At 35.4% G+C, this 19,431-nt stretch overlaps 1 protein-coding gene across 4 annotated transcripts in view; it reads left to right on the forward strand.

Annotated features, from left to right (window-relative positions):
* LOC128211264 (stress-induced-phosphoprotein 1-like) overlaps positions 1 to 19,431 on the forward strand; it is a 39,617-nt gene that overhangs the window by 12,036 nt on the left and 8,150 nt on the right. Inside the window, exons 6-20 of one of the 4 annotated variants that reach the window (XM_052915848.1) lie at positions 507 to 590; positions 1,635 to 1,691; positions 2,163 to 2,239; positions 2,857 to 2,887; positions 3,281 to 3,440; positions 3,995 to 4,085; positions 6,030 to 6,080; positions 6,611 to 6,701; positions 7,012 to 7,116; positions 8,221 to 8,311; positions 9,836 to 9,944; positions 10,784 to 10,873; positions 13,208 to 13,310; positions 14,541 to 14,656; positions 18,333 to 18,373. In XM_052915848.1, the coding sequence (XP_052771808.1) occupies positions 507 to 590; positions 1,635 to 1,691; positions 2,163 to 2,239; positions 2,857 to 2,887; positions 3,281 to 3,440; positions 3,995 to 4,085; positions 6,030 to 6,080; positions 6,611 to 6,701; positions 7,012 to 7,116; positions 8,221 to 8,311; positions 9,836 to 9,944; positions 10,784 to 10,873; positions 13,208 to 13,310; positions 14,541 to 14,656; positions 18,333 to 18,366 (1,290 nt within the window). In that variant the 3' untranslated portion in view covers positions 18,367 to 18,373. Of the gene's footprint in view, positions 1 to 506; positions 591 to 1,634; positions 1,692 to 2,162; positions 2,240 to 2,856; positions 2,888 to 3,280; positions 3,441 to 3,994; positions 4,086 to 6,029; positions 6,081 to 6,610; positions 6,702 to 7,011; positions 7,117 to 8,220; positions 8,312 to 9,835; positions 9,945 to 10,783; positions 10,874 to 13,207; positions 13,311 to 14,540; positions 14,657 to 17,874; positions 17,927 to 18,332; positions 18,374 to 19,431 lie in introns of all 4 variants that reach the window. The other 3 variants (XM_052915850.1, XM_052915849.1, XM_052915847.1) reach the window with 3 other exon arrangements.

Genomic DNA, 19,431 nt, shown 5'->3' on the forward strand with positions numbered 1-19,431 from the left:
CAGGGCTTAACTAAGACAAAGTTAAATATTACAGGCAAACAGCTCTTTGCCGATATTGGTCAGGTTACCCAGAACTTGTTTCTCCAGAAACTTGTATGCTCAGACACAATTTAGTTCAATACTAGGTGTAATGAAAGCTGACAGTTTATTGAATCAGTTCTGGTGTTTTTGAGAGGCCATGAGGAGATACCCCTGGTGGGGATCGAACCTGTAACCTTTTGGACAGCTATACCACTAGAATACTCTCGCCTTTAGACAATGTCCATGAAAACATTAGATTTGATTTCAAATGTGTGTGTCTGTGCTAGTGATTTCAGAGATATATTGCAGATTGGCTTCTTTCGATTTGTATACTATTAATTTTTCTGAGCATGAAAGAGAGTTACAAGCACTAAAAGCACTGGGTGAAAATAACCCTTGTAAATAGTTTCTTATTTGTATGGTATGACATATCCATTACATTAAGTTTCCCAATGCAATTCCCCTGTGAATGTTTTTGTTACCAGGAGATCAGCCGGAATGCTGAGGAGTTGATTACGGAGGAGGAGAAGGAGAAGAGAAAAGCAGAAAAACGACGCGCAAAGAAAAAGGTACATATTTCAGGTGAAAGACCTGATCATGATAAGTCACTTAGAAACAGCTTGGACATGACAGCAACCTGTCTTCATGAATTCAATGAAATCTTATGGAAAGCTTAACTTAACCAAAAAATATGTGTATGTTATCAGCACATTTTGGCTTGGGTTATTTTTCACTGATTTCATTTATATATATACCAGAGTGTGACATGGGTTCAATCATATCAGGGCTATTTCTCAGTAACTACCAGCTTGAATTCAATGGGAAGCTTTACTTTCAAAAGGAGATGCGCATATCATCAGCATGTTCTATATGATTTTTCACAGAATTATAGCTCTATTATCTATATACTATTACTGTGACATGGGTCAGATCCTGTTTAGGCTATCACTCAGCAACTACCAGCTTGAATTTGATGAAACTTTATGGGAAGCTTATTTTACAAGATGCTCATATTGTCAGCATTCAAACTTGATTATTAACAGAGTTTGTAACATGTTCAAAATCATTCTTTGTTAAAAATGATAAAGCAAAGTTGTAAGAAAGTAATATTATAAGACTCATTTCTAGCAATTGAACAATAATAGTTGTTTCAAAAGTCACAGTTGTCTATAATGAAAGCAGCCCCATTTGCAGAAAAATCAGAAAAAGACTGGTTGGAACTGCGGAACTACAGATAGTCTGACACAAAGTTTATTGAATGTCCATATGCAATTTTGCAAGTTTATTGAATCAACCATGGTAATGGTATGTCCTTAAACATTATTTATTCGTACCGATACAAATATACGTTTGTTTTTATATTGAAATTGGCACATTTTAAAACATATTTATGGCAATTACGACCCATATCTGTAGCTGTGGATCTGTTGATCAAGTGGTACATACATATGTCAAACATTAGGGGGATTTTGTCCTGGGGAATTTGTACCTGGGGGTGGGGCTGCCTGTCTCCCACACATGGATACTGTATGATATAATAGCTTTATAAATTTAATACTTGATTTATTTGTTGTATTTCATCCCATATTAAATGATATGAAATGATTTTTCAGAGACGGAGAGACAAAAAGAAACAAGAAAAACAGGAAAATCCTTCAACAGAACTTATGGTGGGTATTATTTGAGAAAACTGTATGGTTGTACATGGGTTTTAATGTAGAAAAATACACAGTATAAGAGCAAGATGGTTTATAGGGTAATGCAGCATGAAATGACCATTTGTAAAGATGAGCAGATCAGAAGCACTGTGTATGATGACCATTAAACTTCAGCATTCAGTTGTATGAAAATAGGTACCCACTACCCATGTTATTGATATTATGCTCAAGTGCTTCAGCAATCATGGAGGTAGTGGGTGATGTAACTGCTTTATACCATATTGTCAAGGGCAACGTTCAATAACTAGCATTCAGTATAAGTGAATGGCCTTGTAATATATCAGCATGTAAGTCACGGAAAAGATCTGCTTCCTTTTTACCATTCTGAGTTGGGAGTTAATGTATAGATGAAAACAAAAGAAGCATGGTACAATGTTGATTTATATTCATTAAAGCAGCTCTGTACATGTCGTGTGTTTGCAGGAAGAAAAGAAATCTCAGAAACAGAAATCTAAAGATGGTGAGCAGTCCACTGACAGAAGTAAAAAAACTGATGCAAAGTAAGTGGGGCTTTTATAATCGTATACGTTTATTCTATCAAGGGCTATTCCAGAAGTAATTGTATTGGGAAGGGGGATGGGGGGGTATTTTTAAATAGTTAAAATACCCTACTCTCGCACTATTTTAGGATTGTATGTCTTAGTATTGCTGTTCATCGGTGTATGGAAACCTGTGGTCAGTGCATAATGAGTGAAACCATTATATATGCATGGACCATGTGTTCATTTTTGGAATGAATTGCAGGATTGATGTCATTATCGGGGTATGAACGAAATTGGGCTGGTTTAAGTGTGTCGAGTCCAAACTAATATTTACATCAATAGTTCATTATTTCATTCAAAAAATTGTTTAAAAAAATACTGTTTGAACAGCAGCAAAGAGGTCACTTGTATTACTGACATCAAAAACATTTTACCGCAATAAATGCTGTTTGACCTACCTCAAATTTCATTATTGTATTATTTCGAAGATGTAAATTGATGTGTTCTGACATTAGAATATGAATGCAATTAAAAGGATATTCGTATATCTAAGTAAATGTAAAAGGAGTTACATATTTTCTAATAATCCATCACAAAGCATGAAATAAATATTGATATTCTGTATTTTATTTCAGAGGCGATGCTTCTACCTCTTCCGATGAAGCTGTAAGTCAACTCATACTTTCTCTTCATAGCAATGCCCAACATGGTTGACAACTCTTATTAAAGAGTAATCAAAATTGACTTCTTCATTAACAGGCCCCAATTTCTAACAGGGCTTATTGCCTGGATTCAGAAATGTCATCAAGTCCAAAAGTGTAATTTTTGAGCAAGTCCTGCAAAGTGCAGGACTCTTGAACTTGTGTTCATTTTGTCCATCTGATATTCTTAATTCTTATCGGAATGATCAAGATTCAACAAAGAAAACGTTCATGTTAAATTAATAAATTTGTTGGCAACATTGATGTTTGAATCTAGTAGGTTTGTATACCTTCCATTTTCCCACCATTCTCTTGCAGTTGTGTTTCTCATGTGTATCAATACAATTACACTTTCCAGAGCTTTGACCCCAACTCCGCTTTCTTCACGAAAGTTGTGAACAAGAAGAAAAAGGATCCTAGGGTCCCCGACTCCAGCTCGGGACGCGGCAAGAAGGACAAGAGTGATGAGGAGACGGAAGACCTTGACCCCAAAACTCTGCGCTCAAGACAACTAGCAAGTCAGTACTTAGTTTATTATTTATATGTTCTTAGTTATTGATGAAGATTTTAAAACAAGTCATTTCATAAATCACTCTTGTTGGCTCCATGTTATGTGCAAGTGTAGTGTTGTGTTGTAAGGGAAGCTAGATTACCCTAACAAAACCCATGTGTCTAGCTCTCAATGAAAACTAACCAAGCTCACTACCCAAGCTGGCTATCGAACCAAGGATATTTGGATGAGTAAGGAGTGCACTTAACCAACCTTGCCATTAGGTTCTGCACTAAACCAACAATTCCTTGGGCACTGTTATTAGGTTAATTTTGTTAAATTATCTCAATTTTTAGCTAAACAAGCAAGTGTGAGTTCAGTGTAGAGAATATTGCTGTACACACAAGTTATTGAACTGCATACCAGTTAATTCACCCACAGCCCTCATGATTGAAATTATTTAACTGGCAGTAGGTGCTTGTGTATTATTTCACTGACTTGGGTTGCGGGTGCTGTTACTAGTACTGCCCCTGTTTTGTTCAATGAACATAGAATATATGATATCATAAATATATATTTCAGTCAAAGGCAATGAGATGGCCCACCTAGGACACTATAACGCTGCAATAGAGCTCTTCAGTGAAGCCATTAAACTAGACCCAAAGGATTTTAGGTATGGTCTTAACTTTATCTACATATAAAAATTGGTCTCCTCCATACATGCATTTGTTCATGTTACAGATGCACTTTTACTCCCAAAGTAGGTTGTACCACAATTAATACAATAATTTTCATTTACTGAAAAGGATGGATAAATATCAAAATTAATTGTGTTTAAAGGATACCGTGTTTATTTGAAAGAAAGATGCTGCAAATATGGTACTTCTGCCTTATGAGATGATAGTTAATCACTTTAATAGTCGATCACTTTTGTATATCCTTTAGGACTCACCAGTCATTTAATTGTTGTGCGTTTCCAGCTTTTAAATACACATGTTTGTTATACATGTGTATGTATTGATTTTAAATAAGAGTGCCTCTCTAGACTCCGCATCGAAATTGCTGTGGCTTTGTTCTGCGTACATACACTTTTAATTCGTTATTGGATATTGGATTTAACTGAGCTTGAATATCAACAGTATGAACAATGCATCTTGGTGTAAGGAATATGCAGATCCTCGATATCAAATGAAACATGTCCATCTAGTTCTTATCAAGCTTATGCTTATAATTTTCAATCAATTAAAATCTTTTAGTACTTTGAGTATGAGGTGCTGTAGAAAACATCTTTGAAGTGTGGCAGTCACTGAGTGATCAAAATTAGACTTATAATAAATGGACGCACAAGCCCCCATTCTTCTACATGCTTGATAGAATATGAGCAAGCTCGGAAAGGATTTCACCAGTGCAGGGCTTGTGAGCTTGTGCTAATTAAAACCATCGATATTGGCAATTGCTCTTATATATCATTCTCCCTGTGTCGTATTTGCCAATCAAACCATTTGTTTCAAAAAAAGTAATCTTACTTCGCGGAAAAGTGGTCGTATGATTTGGTCGTTGATAAACTTTCTTTTGAAACTTTTTCTTAATACCTTTTTTATGCCCCCTTTTGAAAAAAGTGGGGTATATTGTTTTGCACATGTCGGTCGGTCGGTCGGTCGGTCGGTCGGTCGGTCGGTCGGTCTGTCTGTCTGTCGGTCGGTCGGAATACCAAATGGTTTCCGATCAATAACTTGAGAACGCTTTGACCGAGGGACCTCATACTTGGTATGTGTATTGGTCATCACCAGCAGATGAACCCTATTGATTTTGAGGTCAGTGGGTCAAAGGTCAAGGTCAGTGTGACCTTTACATGAAAAACGGTTTCCGATCAATAACTTGAGAACGCTTTGACCCAGGAACCTCATACTTGGTAGGTGTATTGGTCATGACCAGCAGATGAACCCTATTGATTTTGAGGTCAGTGGGTCAAAGGTCAAGGTCAGTGTGACCTTAACATGAAAAACGGTTTCCGATCAATAACTTGAGAACGCTTTGACCCAGGGACCTCATACTAGGTAGGCTTATTGGTCATGACCAGCAGATGAACCCTATTGATTTTGAGGTCAGTGGGTCAAAGGTCAAGGTCAGTGTGACTGTAAGCTGAAAAAAGGTTTTCTGATTGTCCATATTTTTTCTTCAGTAAAGTTTTAAAGTAAGAGTATTGTTCTGATATTTGTCTTATATAGTAGACAGTAGAAATTTATATGTCACTAAATGCATGAGTTGAAGTATCCGAGTTTTCAGTGAACATCTAGTTTAATTATGCCCCACTTCGAAGCAGAGGGGTTATATAAATTGCTTTGCACATGTCGGTCGGTCTGTTGGAAGACCAAAGCTTGTCCGAGCGATTACTCAACAATTCCCGGACCTATGGTCATCAAACTTGACATGAAGATTAGGTATGACCAGTAGATGACCTGCCTCATATGCATCCAATGTCAATGACAAATCAGCTGTCATTTCAGTCCATGCATATTTCATTCAATTGTCCAAATATTTCTGACAACTTGGCGCTCAGGGGGGCATAATGTTTGACAAACATCTCTTGTTATGTTTTGTCATGTCTTTATTTCAGATTTTTCGGAAATAGATCTTATTGTTATGACCGAATACAACAATATGAAAAGTAAGTATTTTAATTGAAAAATATTACAGTAACAATAAACATTATTATAATTTTTTCTATTATAAAATATACATTCAAAAAAGTTGCGCCAGCATAATAGACCTGGCTTCAATTTTCTTATACACTAATCAAATAGAGAAAAACACACTGCTTAAGAGCAGTTGTAAAGTGTCTTGAATCACTGCTGCACCCACTCTCAGACTCAACATCACTTGCACTGCTATGGTAACAGAAAATTTCCAAACTGGAAAGATAAATATACATGAGCAAATACTCATGAATTATACTCGCAACAAATATTCTATGTAAATTTATCCGTAATAAATGTAAAATTTGACAATTTGAAAGAAGTTTATGCTATCCTGTCTGAGACTCCAATGTTCAATTTAATACTGTAGATGCATGAAGAAAACTACTAGTTTAAGCATGAGTAACCAAATCTATACCAAATAGTCCTATACAGCAACTACAATAAATACATTTATTTAGATATTTTTATATTTTATTTTGTCATCATTGTATCTTTCCAGAGCCTTAAAAGATGCTGAAAAAGCAATCTCATTAGCAAAAGATTGGCCGAAAGGTTATTTCCGACAAGGAAGGGCATTAGCTGGTTTAAAAGTAAGTATTGCTACATGCTGTTGTGTATTACTGTCAGGAGTGCCTCTATAGTTAATTTAAATTAAACTCAGTTTTTTTGCAACGATTGTGAAACAAGTTACATGATTTAAATCACTCTTGTTGGCATGATGTTACGCGAGAGTGTGGTCTTGTGTTGTGGGGGAAACCAGAGTACCTGGCAGAAACCCACTTGTCCGGCTTGGTGACTAAAACCTTTGCTATGCTCACTAGTACTTGTAATAAGTAATATATTTCTTTCTGAATTTTCTCCTTCTATGGTTGTATATTTTCAATGATTCTGTTTTTGCAGATGTTTCCTGATGCTGAGCAAGCGTTTTCTCAAGTGCTAAAACTAGATAAAAATTGTGAAGACGCTGTTCAAGAACTGTTACGAGTTAGAACACATCAAATAATGGTAGGTGGTAGGGTCAGATTAGACTCAAACTCAGAAAAACTAATTTTCAAGATTTGAACAGTTATCAAAATGAGACTTGGATGACAACAACGAATTCTCACATAACTGATAAGCCATCTGGCTACATTAAACATTGAAACATGCCCTGCTGTATGAAATAAAAGAATTTTAACAAGCCCTGCATACATTCTACCAGTGCAGGGCTTGGGTGTTTATGCTTATTGCGACAACTGATTAAACAAAAGTTATTAAATATATTCCGTTTACCATTTTATCAAATTATCAGTGACACTTCTGAGTTTTGACTTTACAATATGTAGCAGGTTTAACCATCAATGCTTTACAATAATGAAATTTACAGCGAAATTATGTTGTACTGTCTTGAGTCTGAAGGAACATGGGGGCCTGGGTGGACACAAATTATTGTTGAACCATTATACTTTTGTGTAAAGGCTATTCAAGTAAAACATATACCCCAGGGTGGGAAGGCAATTATGTAAATAGTATATGGGTGGGTGTCTGTTTTGCTAATTTGGATCCTGAAAGGGTAAATTTGTTTCTGAAAGAGGGGTGGTATATTTTAAAAGCGCGTTCCTCCCGGGGGTTATATGTTTAAATGGAAAAGCCCTATGAAATTATGTTGTTAAATGTGAGAGTATGACTACAATTATTCACAATCTTACACTGTGTATCTAAAGTTGTCAAAGAAATGATTAGATATGGCATATTTATCAAGTTTCTTTGTAAATTTGAAGAATTTAGTGAAAAGCATTGAAATCTGAAAGGTGTTTGATTTAATAACCATATAAATGAACAATGAAAATGGCTAAATGTTTATTTTTAAGTTCTGATTAAGTTTGTAAACCACAGGAAATATGATTATGTTTGTAAAGAAAATATGGTTATGTTTTTTAAACCACAGACAATATGATCATGTTTGTTATACCACAGGAAATATGGTTCTGTTTGTAAACCACAGAAAATATAATCATGTTTGTTTTAACCACAGGAAATATGAGCATGTTTGTTAACCACAGAAAATATGATCATATTTGTTTTACAACAGGAAATGTGATCATGATTTTAATGTTTGTTATATCACAGGAAATGGGTTTTACTCGTCCGCAAGCGGAAGCAGCAATAAAAAGATATGGAACCGTGCAGGCCGCCTTAGACTCTTTATTAGCCGGTGTTGGTAAGTACTGTACACAAATTTCCTTGTAAGTAGTGATAACATACCCAGCATAAGTATAGTTGTTATAGAAAGAAATATTTTAGAAGGAATTTGGTAGCTTGTGAAATGGTTCAAGCTTGAAATGCTTTGACATTTCTTTAACTGTTAATGATGTAATTGTGGATTACAAACCTGAAAGAAAGACTGTAGTGAAGAGATGTTTTTTTAAACATCAGTTGAAAGTATGTTATAGCTTGTCTAGTTTTTAAAGAAATAAAGTCTGTTTGTCATAGCCTTGTTGTTGTCCTTGTTGGCAAAGCCTTGTTGTCCTCATGTGCGGTGGGGTTGTACTGAATCTTCAACTTTGGCCATAACTAAAACATGTTCAAAAGATGTTCAATTGAAACTTGGTACACATGTTGATGTTCAATTGAAACTTGGTACAGATGTTGATGTTCAATTGAAACTTGGTACACATGTTGATGTTCAATTGAAACATTGTACACATGTTGATGTTCAACTGAAACTTGGTACACATGTTGATGTTCAACTGAAACTTGGTACACATGTTGATGTTCAATTGAAACTTGGTACACATGTTGATGTTCAACTGAAACTTGGTACACATGTATATGTTCAACTGAAACTTTGTACACATGTTGATGTTCAATTGAAACTTGGTACACATGTATATGTTCAACTGAAACTTGGTACACATGTTGATGTTCAACTGAAACTTGGTACACATGTTGATGTTCAACTGAAACATTGTACACATGTTGATGTTCAACTGAAACTTGGTACACATGTTGATGTTCAACTGAAACTTGGTACACATGTATATGTTCAACTGAAACTTGGTACACATGTATATGTTCAACTGAAACTTGGTACACATGTTGATGTTCAACTGAAACTTGGTACACATGTTGATGTTCAACTGAAACTTGGTACACATGTTGATGTTCAATTGAAACATTGTACACATGTTGATGTTCAACTGAAACTTGGTACACATGTTGATGTTCAACTGAAACTTTGTACACATGTTGATGTTCAACTGAAACTTGGTACACATGTTGATGTTCAACTGAAACTTGGTACACATGTTGATGTTTAACTGAAACTTGGTACACATGTTGATGTTCAATTGAAACTTGGTACACATGTTGATGTTCAATTGAAACTTGGTACACATGTTGATGTTCAACTGAAACTTGGTACACATGTTGATGTTCAATTGAAACTTGGTACACATGTTGATGTTCAACTGAAACTTGGTACACATGTTGCCAGGAACAATATGCACTTGAAAGCAAGGCCAATAACTCTGGCCTCAATATTTGTCGAAATATACCCGCAGTTTGACTAAAAAGGAAATAACAAACATCCACATTGCTTTTGTTGTTATATAACATTGTGTAATTATGAATAATCATATTTCGCTTGATTGAACTTTCTTATTTTATATTTTTTTTTTTACATATAATGTAAATCATTGCAACATTTGTTGTGTATGTAAATGTTTGATGTTGCCCATTGTAGCAGAGAATTCGTTATCAGTGGACCGAGAAGTGTATGTATCGGACGATGATGATTCTTTTACTCCCGCTGCCAACTCTCGAACACAAGGGGCATCAGACACTAAAATGGAGTAAGTGTTCTATTCATACTTATTATATTTGAAAAAAAGTTATTAAAAAAATGATGTTTAACAAACTTGAAAATTAAGTTTTTAACATTTCCTTACTTAACATTTCTTATATTATGGTAACATATTCGTTTTTAAATATTATTGTAGATGTATTAGTCATTCAAATGATAAGATTGGTGTTCTTTATTTATTGTAGCAGTAAATAATGCTCTCAAGAGAGTTTGAATATCTAGAGCATGATTATTTCCATCTACGGTCTAGACAATCTGCTGGTAGAAGTTCTAGCTGGTAAGGCTGCACAATGGCCTCTGTCTTGAGCCATCTCATTAGCTGACCTAGATCTACCCAGAAATCAGTCGCAACGATCATTTTACAACATATTGACTTTCAGTACAAAATAGATAAGCCCCAATTTTAATTAATTGCTAGATTTTCATCAAATTTCTTTTTTTAAAAATGGGCGGGGGATGTTATTTTTTGTTTTTCTTCGATGTCTGATTCACGGTTGAATATGTGATCATGCTCTTGCTTATTGCATAAGTGACCATATACATGTGCTTTAGACGAGCCATGAACACAATCAAATCAATGTTTCTTTTTTTTTTTACATGTAAATGTTATACATCTACACAGTAGGTATGAATAATAGACATCCTGGGTAGTACCAGACGGATACGCAAATACATACCCTAGTTCAACACTTTAATTTGAGTCAATTTAAATTAAGGGGCGGCTAATAAAAGAGGGGCAGTATGGGATAAAAATCTAGCAATTAATTTAAAGTGCTTAAAAGAAATCAATTGAGACTAAACTAACAATCTCCATGTTTTTGTTTTCAGTCCCAAAAATCCTGAGGGTTTAACAGCACTCTGGGTTGGAAATGTCTTACCTGATGTTACAGAAAAAAAGCTTCAACAAATGTTTTCTAGGTATGCATTGTCATCATTGATTTCTTGTTACCAAACTCCACAAAGCAGTTTCTTCTCTTGTTGTACAGCAGTTACTTCCCTTGCGATACATCAGTTACTTCCCTTGCTGTGCAATAGTTACTTCTCTTGTGGTAGAGCAGTTACTTCCCTTGCAAAACATCAGTTACTTCTCTTGCCATACAGCAGTTACTTCCCTTGCCATACATGAGTTACTTCACTTGCCGTACATCAGTTACTTCCCTTGTTGTACAGCAGTTACTTCCCTTGCCATACATCAGTTACTTCCCTTGCCATACATCAGTTACATCCCTTGTTGTACAGTAGTTACTTCCCTCATCATACAGCAATTACTTCCGTCATAATACAGCAGTTACTTCCCTCATCATACAGCAGTTACTTCCCTCATCATACAGCAGTTACTTCCCTTGCCATACAGCAATTACTTCCCTCATCATACAGCAGGTACATCCCTTGTTGTACAGCAGTTACTTCCCTCATCATACAGCAGTTACTTCCCCCATCATGCAGCGGTTACATCCCTTGTTGTACAGCAGTTTCTTCCCTTGCCATACAGCAGTTACTCTCCTCATCATACAACTGTTACATCCCTTGTTGTACAGCAGTTACAACCCAGCAGTTACTTCCCTCATCACACAGCAGTTACTTCCCTCAACATACAGCAGTTACTTCCCTCATCATACAGCAGTTACTTCCCTCATCATACAGCAGTTACTTCCCTTGCCATGCAGCAATTACTTCCCTCATCATATAGCAGTTACATCCCTTCTTGTACAGCACTTACGTCCCTCATCATACAGCAGTTGCTTCCCTCAGCATACAGCAGTTACATCCCTTGTTGTACAACAGTTTCTTCCCTTGCCATACAACAGTTACTTTCCTCATCATACAGCAGTTACATCCCTTGCCATACAGCAGTTACTTCCCTCATCATACAGCAGTTACATCCCTTGCCATACAGCAGTTACTTCCCTCATCATACAGCAGTTACTTCCCTCATCATACAGCAGTTGCATCCCTTGTTGTACAGCAGTTTCTTCCCTTACCATACAGCAGTTACTTCCCTTATCATACAGCAGTTACATCCCTTGCCATACAGCAGTTACTTCCCTCATCATACAGCAGTTACTTCCCTCATCATACAGCAGTTACATCCCTTGTTGTACAGCAGTTTCTTCCCTTGCCATACAGCAGTTACTTCCCTTATCATACAGCAGTTACATCCCTTGCCATACAGCAGTTACTTCCCTCATCATACAGCAGTTACTTCCCTCATCATACAGCAGTTACATTCCCTGTTGTACAGCAGTTTCTTCCTTGCCATACAGCAGTTAATTCCCTCATCATACAGCAGTTACTTCCTTCATCATGCAGCAGTTACATCCCTTGTTGTACAGCAGTTTCTTCCCTTGTCATACAGCAGTTACTTCCCTTATCATACAGCAGTTACATCCCTTGCCATACAGCTGTTACTTCCCTCATCACACAGCAGTTACTTCCCTCATCATACAGCAGTTACATTCCTTGTTGTACAGCAGTTTCTTCCTTGCCATACAGCAGTTACTTCCCTCATCATACAGCTGTTACTTCCTTCATCATGCAGCAGTTACATCCCTTGTTGTACAGCAGTTTCTTCCCTTGTCATACAGCAGTTACTTCCCTCATCATACAGCAGTTACATCCCTTGTTGTACAGCAGTTTCTTCCCTTGCCATACAGCAGTTACTTCCCTCATCATACAGCAGTTACTTCCCTCATCATACAGCAGTTACATCCCTTGTTGTACAGCAGTTACTTCCCTCATCATACAGCAGTTACTTCCCTCATCATACAGCAGTTACATCCCTTGTTGTACAGCAGTTATTTCCCTCATCATACAGCAGTTACATCCCTTGCCATACAGTTATCACTACCATCATGCAATTCACATGATGGTGGTCAATATCATGTGTTGTCATTTAAAAAAGTTTCTTTCATTTGAAGATTTTTTTTATTTATAGCTTTAATAACAATGTTATTTAATATTTTAAGTAAAATAATGCAAAAATATGTCACCTATAAGAAATCACTGTGTATGAGATTGTGTTATTTTATGTGTGTGATTTTAGTGTGAAGATGATGGGTTTGTCACAAAGCATTTGGATGTATGTAATACTTCTATATACTGGATTGATTAATATAGAATTGGTCAGATAATAGTATTTTTTTTCTAAAACATTAGCTTGATAAATGAAGGAATTTTGATATTGATAAAAACAGGTTCCCACAGGTGCTTTTCCAGATATGAACATTACATTTATTTTGGTGCTTATTTCAGATTTGGTCCTGTAAAAAGTGTACGCTGTTTACCAGAAAAATACTGTGCGTTTGTAAATTTTGCAAGTAAAGAAGCGGCAGGAAAAGCCATGGTGGGATGTCAGGTAAATCGGTCATTAATAAACATTGAATAGAACTGTTTCCGCCGTAATTAATGATATATTTTTTAAGAGGTTTGTTCTAGAAGTTCAAGAAGTTCTCGCAAACTTGATATAATAAGAATAAATCTTGTTAAATATGATTGTAATTTGGTACACATGAAGTACAATCTACATTTTTGGTGGAAAAATGGTGTATTCTATCAAACACAACATTTGATTTCTTGTATCCATGACAACACACATATTTGTACTTTTTTCGGGTCAAAACTAAGCATTGGCGAAAAAAGGTATTATTTGTACAGTATGTTAGCACCATAATTTGGCAGGTTGATTTGGTGCTAAAATATTGTGAGAAAAGTGTCAAGTCTGGACATCATTTCCTGAAAAATTATAGACATTTCTAAAAAAAATCACTAGTAAACATCTTGGTCCAGAATTTTTTTTGGTCAACAATATTTGGCTAGTTTGCACATCAAAATGATTTGATTGGTCATTAATTATTAGTGAATAAATATTGACCAATCAATAATAATTCAGATTCAACCAGTTTTATACAAGTCACAAGTTCAATTTCCAATATTACAATTAAGAAAGAGGTTGAGAATGATCATGGGTATGGGTACCACCATCTTCCATCCTTAAATAATCAAGCTAAATAAACTAGTTTAAATAAATAAATACAAATATCAATTAATATGCATTTCTTTCCAACAACAAATTAATTATTCACAGGGGTGAAGTCGAGAAGATTCTATCAACAATTTTATTGAATGGCACTTGGAACCTTTTGGCCTTGACCCCTTACAGTGCTACTGTCTGTTAAAATCTGGCTGGAAATGGATATTCAATATAAATTTCAAGCTTTGGATGAACAATTTTCTGTAATTTTGTTGTATAAACTCACTTGGCACGAGACTGGTACATGTACATAAAGTTAGTTAACACAGTTGACTCTCTTTTGAAAAAAAAAATGAAGATGTCTCCTGCACACGACGCCACGTATTAGACAAACGGCTTTAAATTTCTTCACCTAATTCTGCACTAGGACATCTATTTACATTTTCACTGTATAACCATTACTATGTCAATGGAAGAACTTTAACATGTCAATGGAAGAACTTTAAAACATGTTAAAAGTGTTAGTAAAACCACAGTGCAAGATAGAATAAAACTATATGGACTTGCCTTCCTCAAATTATTATCTATAATTGTAATGTTGTTTGCATATTTCAGGGCGTGGAATGTAATGGCCAGCGGCTGTTGATAAAGTTTCCCGACCATCCTATTACAAACGGCAATGATCATGGGACTATAACACTAAGAAAAAACCAAAGCAATATAAACAAAAGGTGAGTTGCTAGCAGGGATTCGAAAGGCTAGGACTGTGAGGATAGTTAGGGCCGGCTAAGGGAGATAGGCTAGGACAGCGAGGATAATTAGGGCCAGCTACCTTAGCTTTCCAATGACATAGAATGTGTTTTTAGTAGAAATCACATTTTGTAGAGTGGATTTAAGTCTTTTTATATAAAAAATGAGTTAAAGGTATTAACAGCTTTAACTTTGTATTCATGTCAAAAGTTGTTGTTTTATCTATGTGAACAATATTGGGATTTACTCTGGTTTAGTGTATACTTACCGTATTTTCTCGACTATAAGACGGGGAAATTGGGTCCCGATTTTTACCCCCAAAGTAGGGGACCCGTCTTATAAGCGAGTCGATAAAACATTAAAAAAAGATTCAAGTCAAAATCAGTAAAATTTTACATAGGGGATATTCGTCTATCCAGTATATCGTCTCCTGGTACAAGTATGGGGCAATTAAGTAAACAACAACACGAAATCTCTTCACCGCGCGTGCTCTGACGTCACACAGTGTACCGTTATATCTGCACTCCATTTTTTCTCATGGCGCGTGTCAGTATAATTAGTTTGACAGATATACATGTATAAAATCAATAAATTATAATCTTAATATGATGTAGGTACCTAACTGTCAATTTGATTAAGCAAACAAATGACAATGCGAATATGAATCCTTTATGTTCGTCGCCAATCAAGGGACAATATTGCCTAAAGCATTATTGCTAAACAAACACCTATTCGTGCCTCGGCTTTTCGCAGTTATGTTATTGAAGCCATTTATTTTGCCGAAGAACTTCATTGGTGTCTTCAATAAAAAAATAAACTAAAACAAACATATGTTGTTATTGATTAATTATTACAATTCCGATAAGTAACGACCTGTCCTGCAAACTTAAACGCGTAACCATGTACTCATTTTTAACCTACCTCCAAATAGAGAGCTCACAGTTGACCGCCATTTTCTTTGAGTAAAACAAAACCAGTTACCACGAAAGTCGATAATTGTCCGTTGAGCTTGAACATGTTTTTTTTTAGATTTGCTTAAAAATTGACCCCGTCTTATAAGCGAGTCGAAACAAAAAGCACCAGATTTCATGGGCAAAGTTAGGGGGCCGTCTTATAAGCGAATCGCCTTATAGTCGAGAAAATACGGTATTTCTTCTAGCCTGATTGTGACGAAGCTCAATGCTTATAGAATCACGCTCAAGTCTGTTTCCTGGGTAGAAACCAGTACTGGTGCCCATTTTGAAAGGCAATGAGATAGTACCCCTGGTTGGGATCGAACCAAAAACCGCTTTGGGTGTTAGGCAGATACCTATACCACTACACCACTCTCCCCTCTTGTTTGATAGAAGATTTTAATCTCTTGACCTATGTTGAGAATCATTTGCTGTCTTATGTAGTTAAACAGAGTGTTTTTCTGTTAATTTTTGTTTGAAGTTTATATAATAAAACAGTGAGCACTAAACTTTTTAAATACTAACACTAGTGGGAAAGTGCAACATATAATCCAATCAAATTATAGCTATTCATGTTATTTGAAGAAGAAAAAGACAAGGTATTGTCTTAGCCTTGGATTCCTTGTAGACAAACACTCTGGCCTAGGTCATTTATAAACACTCTGGCCTAGGTCATTCATAAACACTCTGGCCTAGGTCATTCATAAACACTCTGGCCTAGGTCATTCATAAACACTCTGGCCTAGGTCATTCATAAACACTCTGGCCTAGGTCATTCATTATTCTGCCCTTTTCCACAAAAGTATACTTTTTCACAAAAGTTCCTTTCACAGATATTAACAATCATGAAAAACCAACCTTTAACAAGTAAACTGGTACAAATGCAGTCTTATTATGCTATATATTCTTCAAACTCAATTTGTTGCGAGACAAAATATGGCGTGTAAAGCAAGGCACATAACTCTGTCTAGAATGATGTTAGAGTTGTGCCCCCTTTCCTAAAAACAACAAAAACAGACGAGTGCGGGCAATCTCTCTGCGGCGCGAGTGCGGGCATTCTCTCTGCGGCGCTCTTGTTATTAATAATAATTGCTTGTGTTTACATTCTTTCATAAAGTTTGTTTTTATATTAAGTGAATTTGCCCTGAATGAAAAAGTGCCAAGTCAAAAAGTAAAAATGTTGCTTCATGACGCTTGGAGCTTCAGCTATAAGCATGTTTTTCGCATTTAGCAATGAAGCCGAATTTTGCCCTCAAATTGGCCAGATAAAAAACCACACACATTGGTAACAAAATGCTTTACTTGTGCCACATCAGAATATTTTTGGGCAGTATGGGAGTTGCTTAAAAACCCCTGCTATGAATAGTTTTTATTTTGGAAAAATCAACATATTTTATTGAATTTATATTCAGTATCTCGAACAAATATTTATAGAATTTCCTACATCCGTGCATTGCAGGCTGCATATAGCTCTCATTCTGTGACATTTCACTGACTTATCTATTTCATTTAATCAAGGAGTTACTGTATCTATTTCATTTATTCAAGGAGTTACTGTCCTTGCTGAAGTAAGAAAACAAATACTTTACATAATTTTGAACAAAGATTGTTGAAGGCTTATAGCATTTCACATAATTATGGGTTCATGGTAGGCAACGTATTGCGCACTTGCTGTCACTTCACTCGGATGTTACTGTTTCAAAAGATATTCCCTTCTCTGACCTAAGATATACACTCACGTCCTCACCTGATTAAACGCATTGATTAACTTACAGAAATTTGTTGAAAATTTATCATCATAATGAATACATACATGTCAAACAGAAATTCAGCCACATTGTTCCTGATAAACTATTTCAGGAGTTACGCCCCATGATGAGAATTAAATATAATAAATATAATTTCACACCTGTGTATATGTTAGAAAGGTGATTGCTGACATAATGTACCATCACACAGACTAAACTGTTTAAAGATTTATATACCTTGATGATATTTGAAAAAAATATGTGATTTAGATTTAACGTTCCATACAAAAATTACGATTGATTGGTTTTCACACAAGGGAATTTGTCAGTTAGTTGGTTGCTGACATTCTCTCTTATTTCTATTTTTTCTTGAGAGTTATTTGTAAAACATAGAAAAATAAAAGATATGTCCATGTGGGGTCTAGGGTATTTATCATTCCTGTGATAACTCAAAATTAATCTAATCTAATTAAGATTGAACTGTTGATTATTTGCAAGGCTTGGTGTAAAATTGTGAATACATTGGCAGTGCGTCAAGATAGGGAAGGTGGTATGTATTCATCTATACATGCTGCACGTGATAAACTGTGCTATACATGTTGTTCACCATTTATTTTTCGTCAATATTTATATACTTCTGGTTTATATACTTCTGGGGGATTACTTTTCTTTTGCTTTTATTTTTGTGTCAAAATGTGAGAAGCGCGTGTACATCTACTGTACATGTTGGCACATCATACTTGTTGTAAGGACAAATATAATATGCTTTGCATATTGTGCTGAGTATTGTATTTCCTTGTCGTGGTTTATCATTTTTGCGTTAATAGCACCTAAGCCAAAAAAATTGAATTTTTCTTTATTACTTTTGATAACAGTTAAGGTGTCCCGTGATAAGATAAGCTTTATTTCAAGTTGGCAGACTAGACATACAAGTCGTTTTTCTTTCTTTTCTGTAGGCCTATTTTAATTGGTCGCAAAAGGCAATTTTGAAGTTTTTGTAAGTATATGCATGCCTTAATGGTCTCAGAATTTACTAGGTGACTGGAAACTAGAAGAGTGATAGGGTTTTATTGCTTATTTCGTGTTGTAAGCCAGTTTTTTGGTTGTGAATGTAGACAAACAATGCAACCAAAGGGTAGTAGATGGAATAACATTCACATTTATTTAAAAAAAAATGTATCTTGTAAAAAAAAAAAAAGGAAATTAAGCAGTCAGTATATTTTCAAAAATAGAGAAATTCAGTAAAATTCTGTCATTCAGTGTTTTCATAAAAAAAAACTGGCTTCCTTGCTCAAAATTGTTGCTTTTAAGACCACCCAGTTCAGTGAGTTGTTGTTCCCTGGTAAATATGATGTCACAAGAAGTTTGTTTCCATATGTAATTGATAAATCGATTTGAATCCCAAAATGAACTTCTATCATATGGCCAGTCATATGACCTTAATTAATTCCAACTAAAGAACACAAGTTACTGGTTATCAACAAAGGAATACTGATATGCATAGAGGAATGACTCTAGTTTAGTTTGTATCCTGGGTTACGGTCCTTTAATGCCCCATTTGTGTCCCTCCATTGTTTGCTATTGTCTGCAATGTCCGCAGGCCGTATGTGTACGAAATGAAAAATGATTAGGGGTCTTGTGTGCATATTTTCATTTATCATTTCGTTAGACACCTAATTAAGTGTATTGATTCCTGTGCCCACTTTCAGCAATAACATATAGTTTTTGGTAAATCATGCAGTTTAACCACTTAAACGTGATCAATTTCCAGAATGTACTAGTTTGTACTTATCTGGTTAATATTTTAAAGCTTAGTTAAAAAAAAATAAAAGAAAAAACTACTAAAAGATTTCAATCGACTTTTTGATCAATGTTCATAGTTATTGTTTTCATTAGTTACACTGTAATAGTTATTGTTGCACTTTCTTTTCTTTTATTCATCATGTTAGTTGTATGTTTAACAGTTCTTGAATGTATAACCTTTTACGGCGTATGTACCCAGTAGGATGAGTGTTAACCCTTTCGGCGTTAAGTATATTATTAAAAGTGCATAAT

This window comes from Mya arenaria, chromosome 12, assembly GCF_026914265.1.
Source record: "Mya arenaria isolate MELC-2E11 chromosome 12, ASM2691426v1".
Lineage (NCBI taxonomy): Eukaryota > Metazoa > Mollusca > Bivalvia > Myida > Myidae > Mya > Mya arenaria.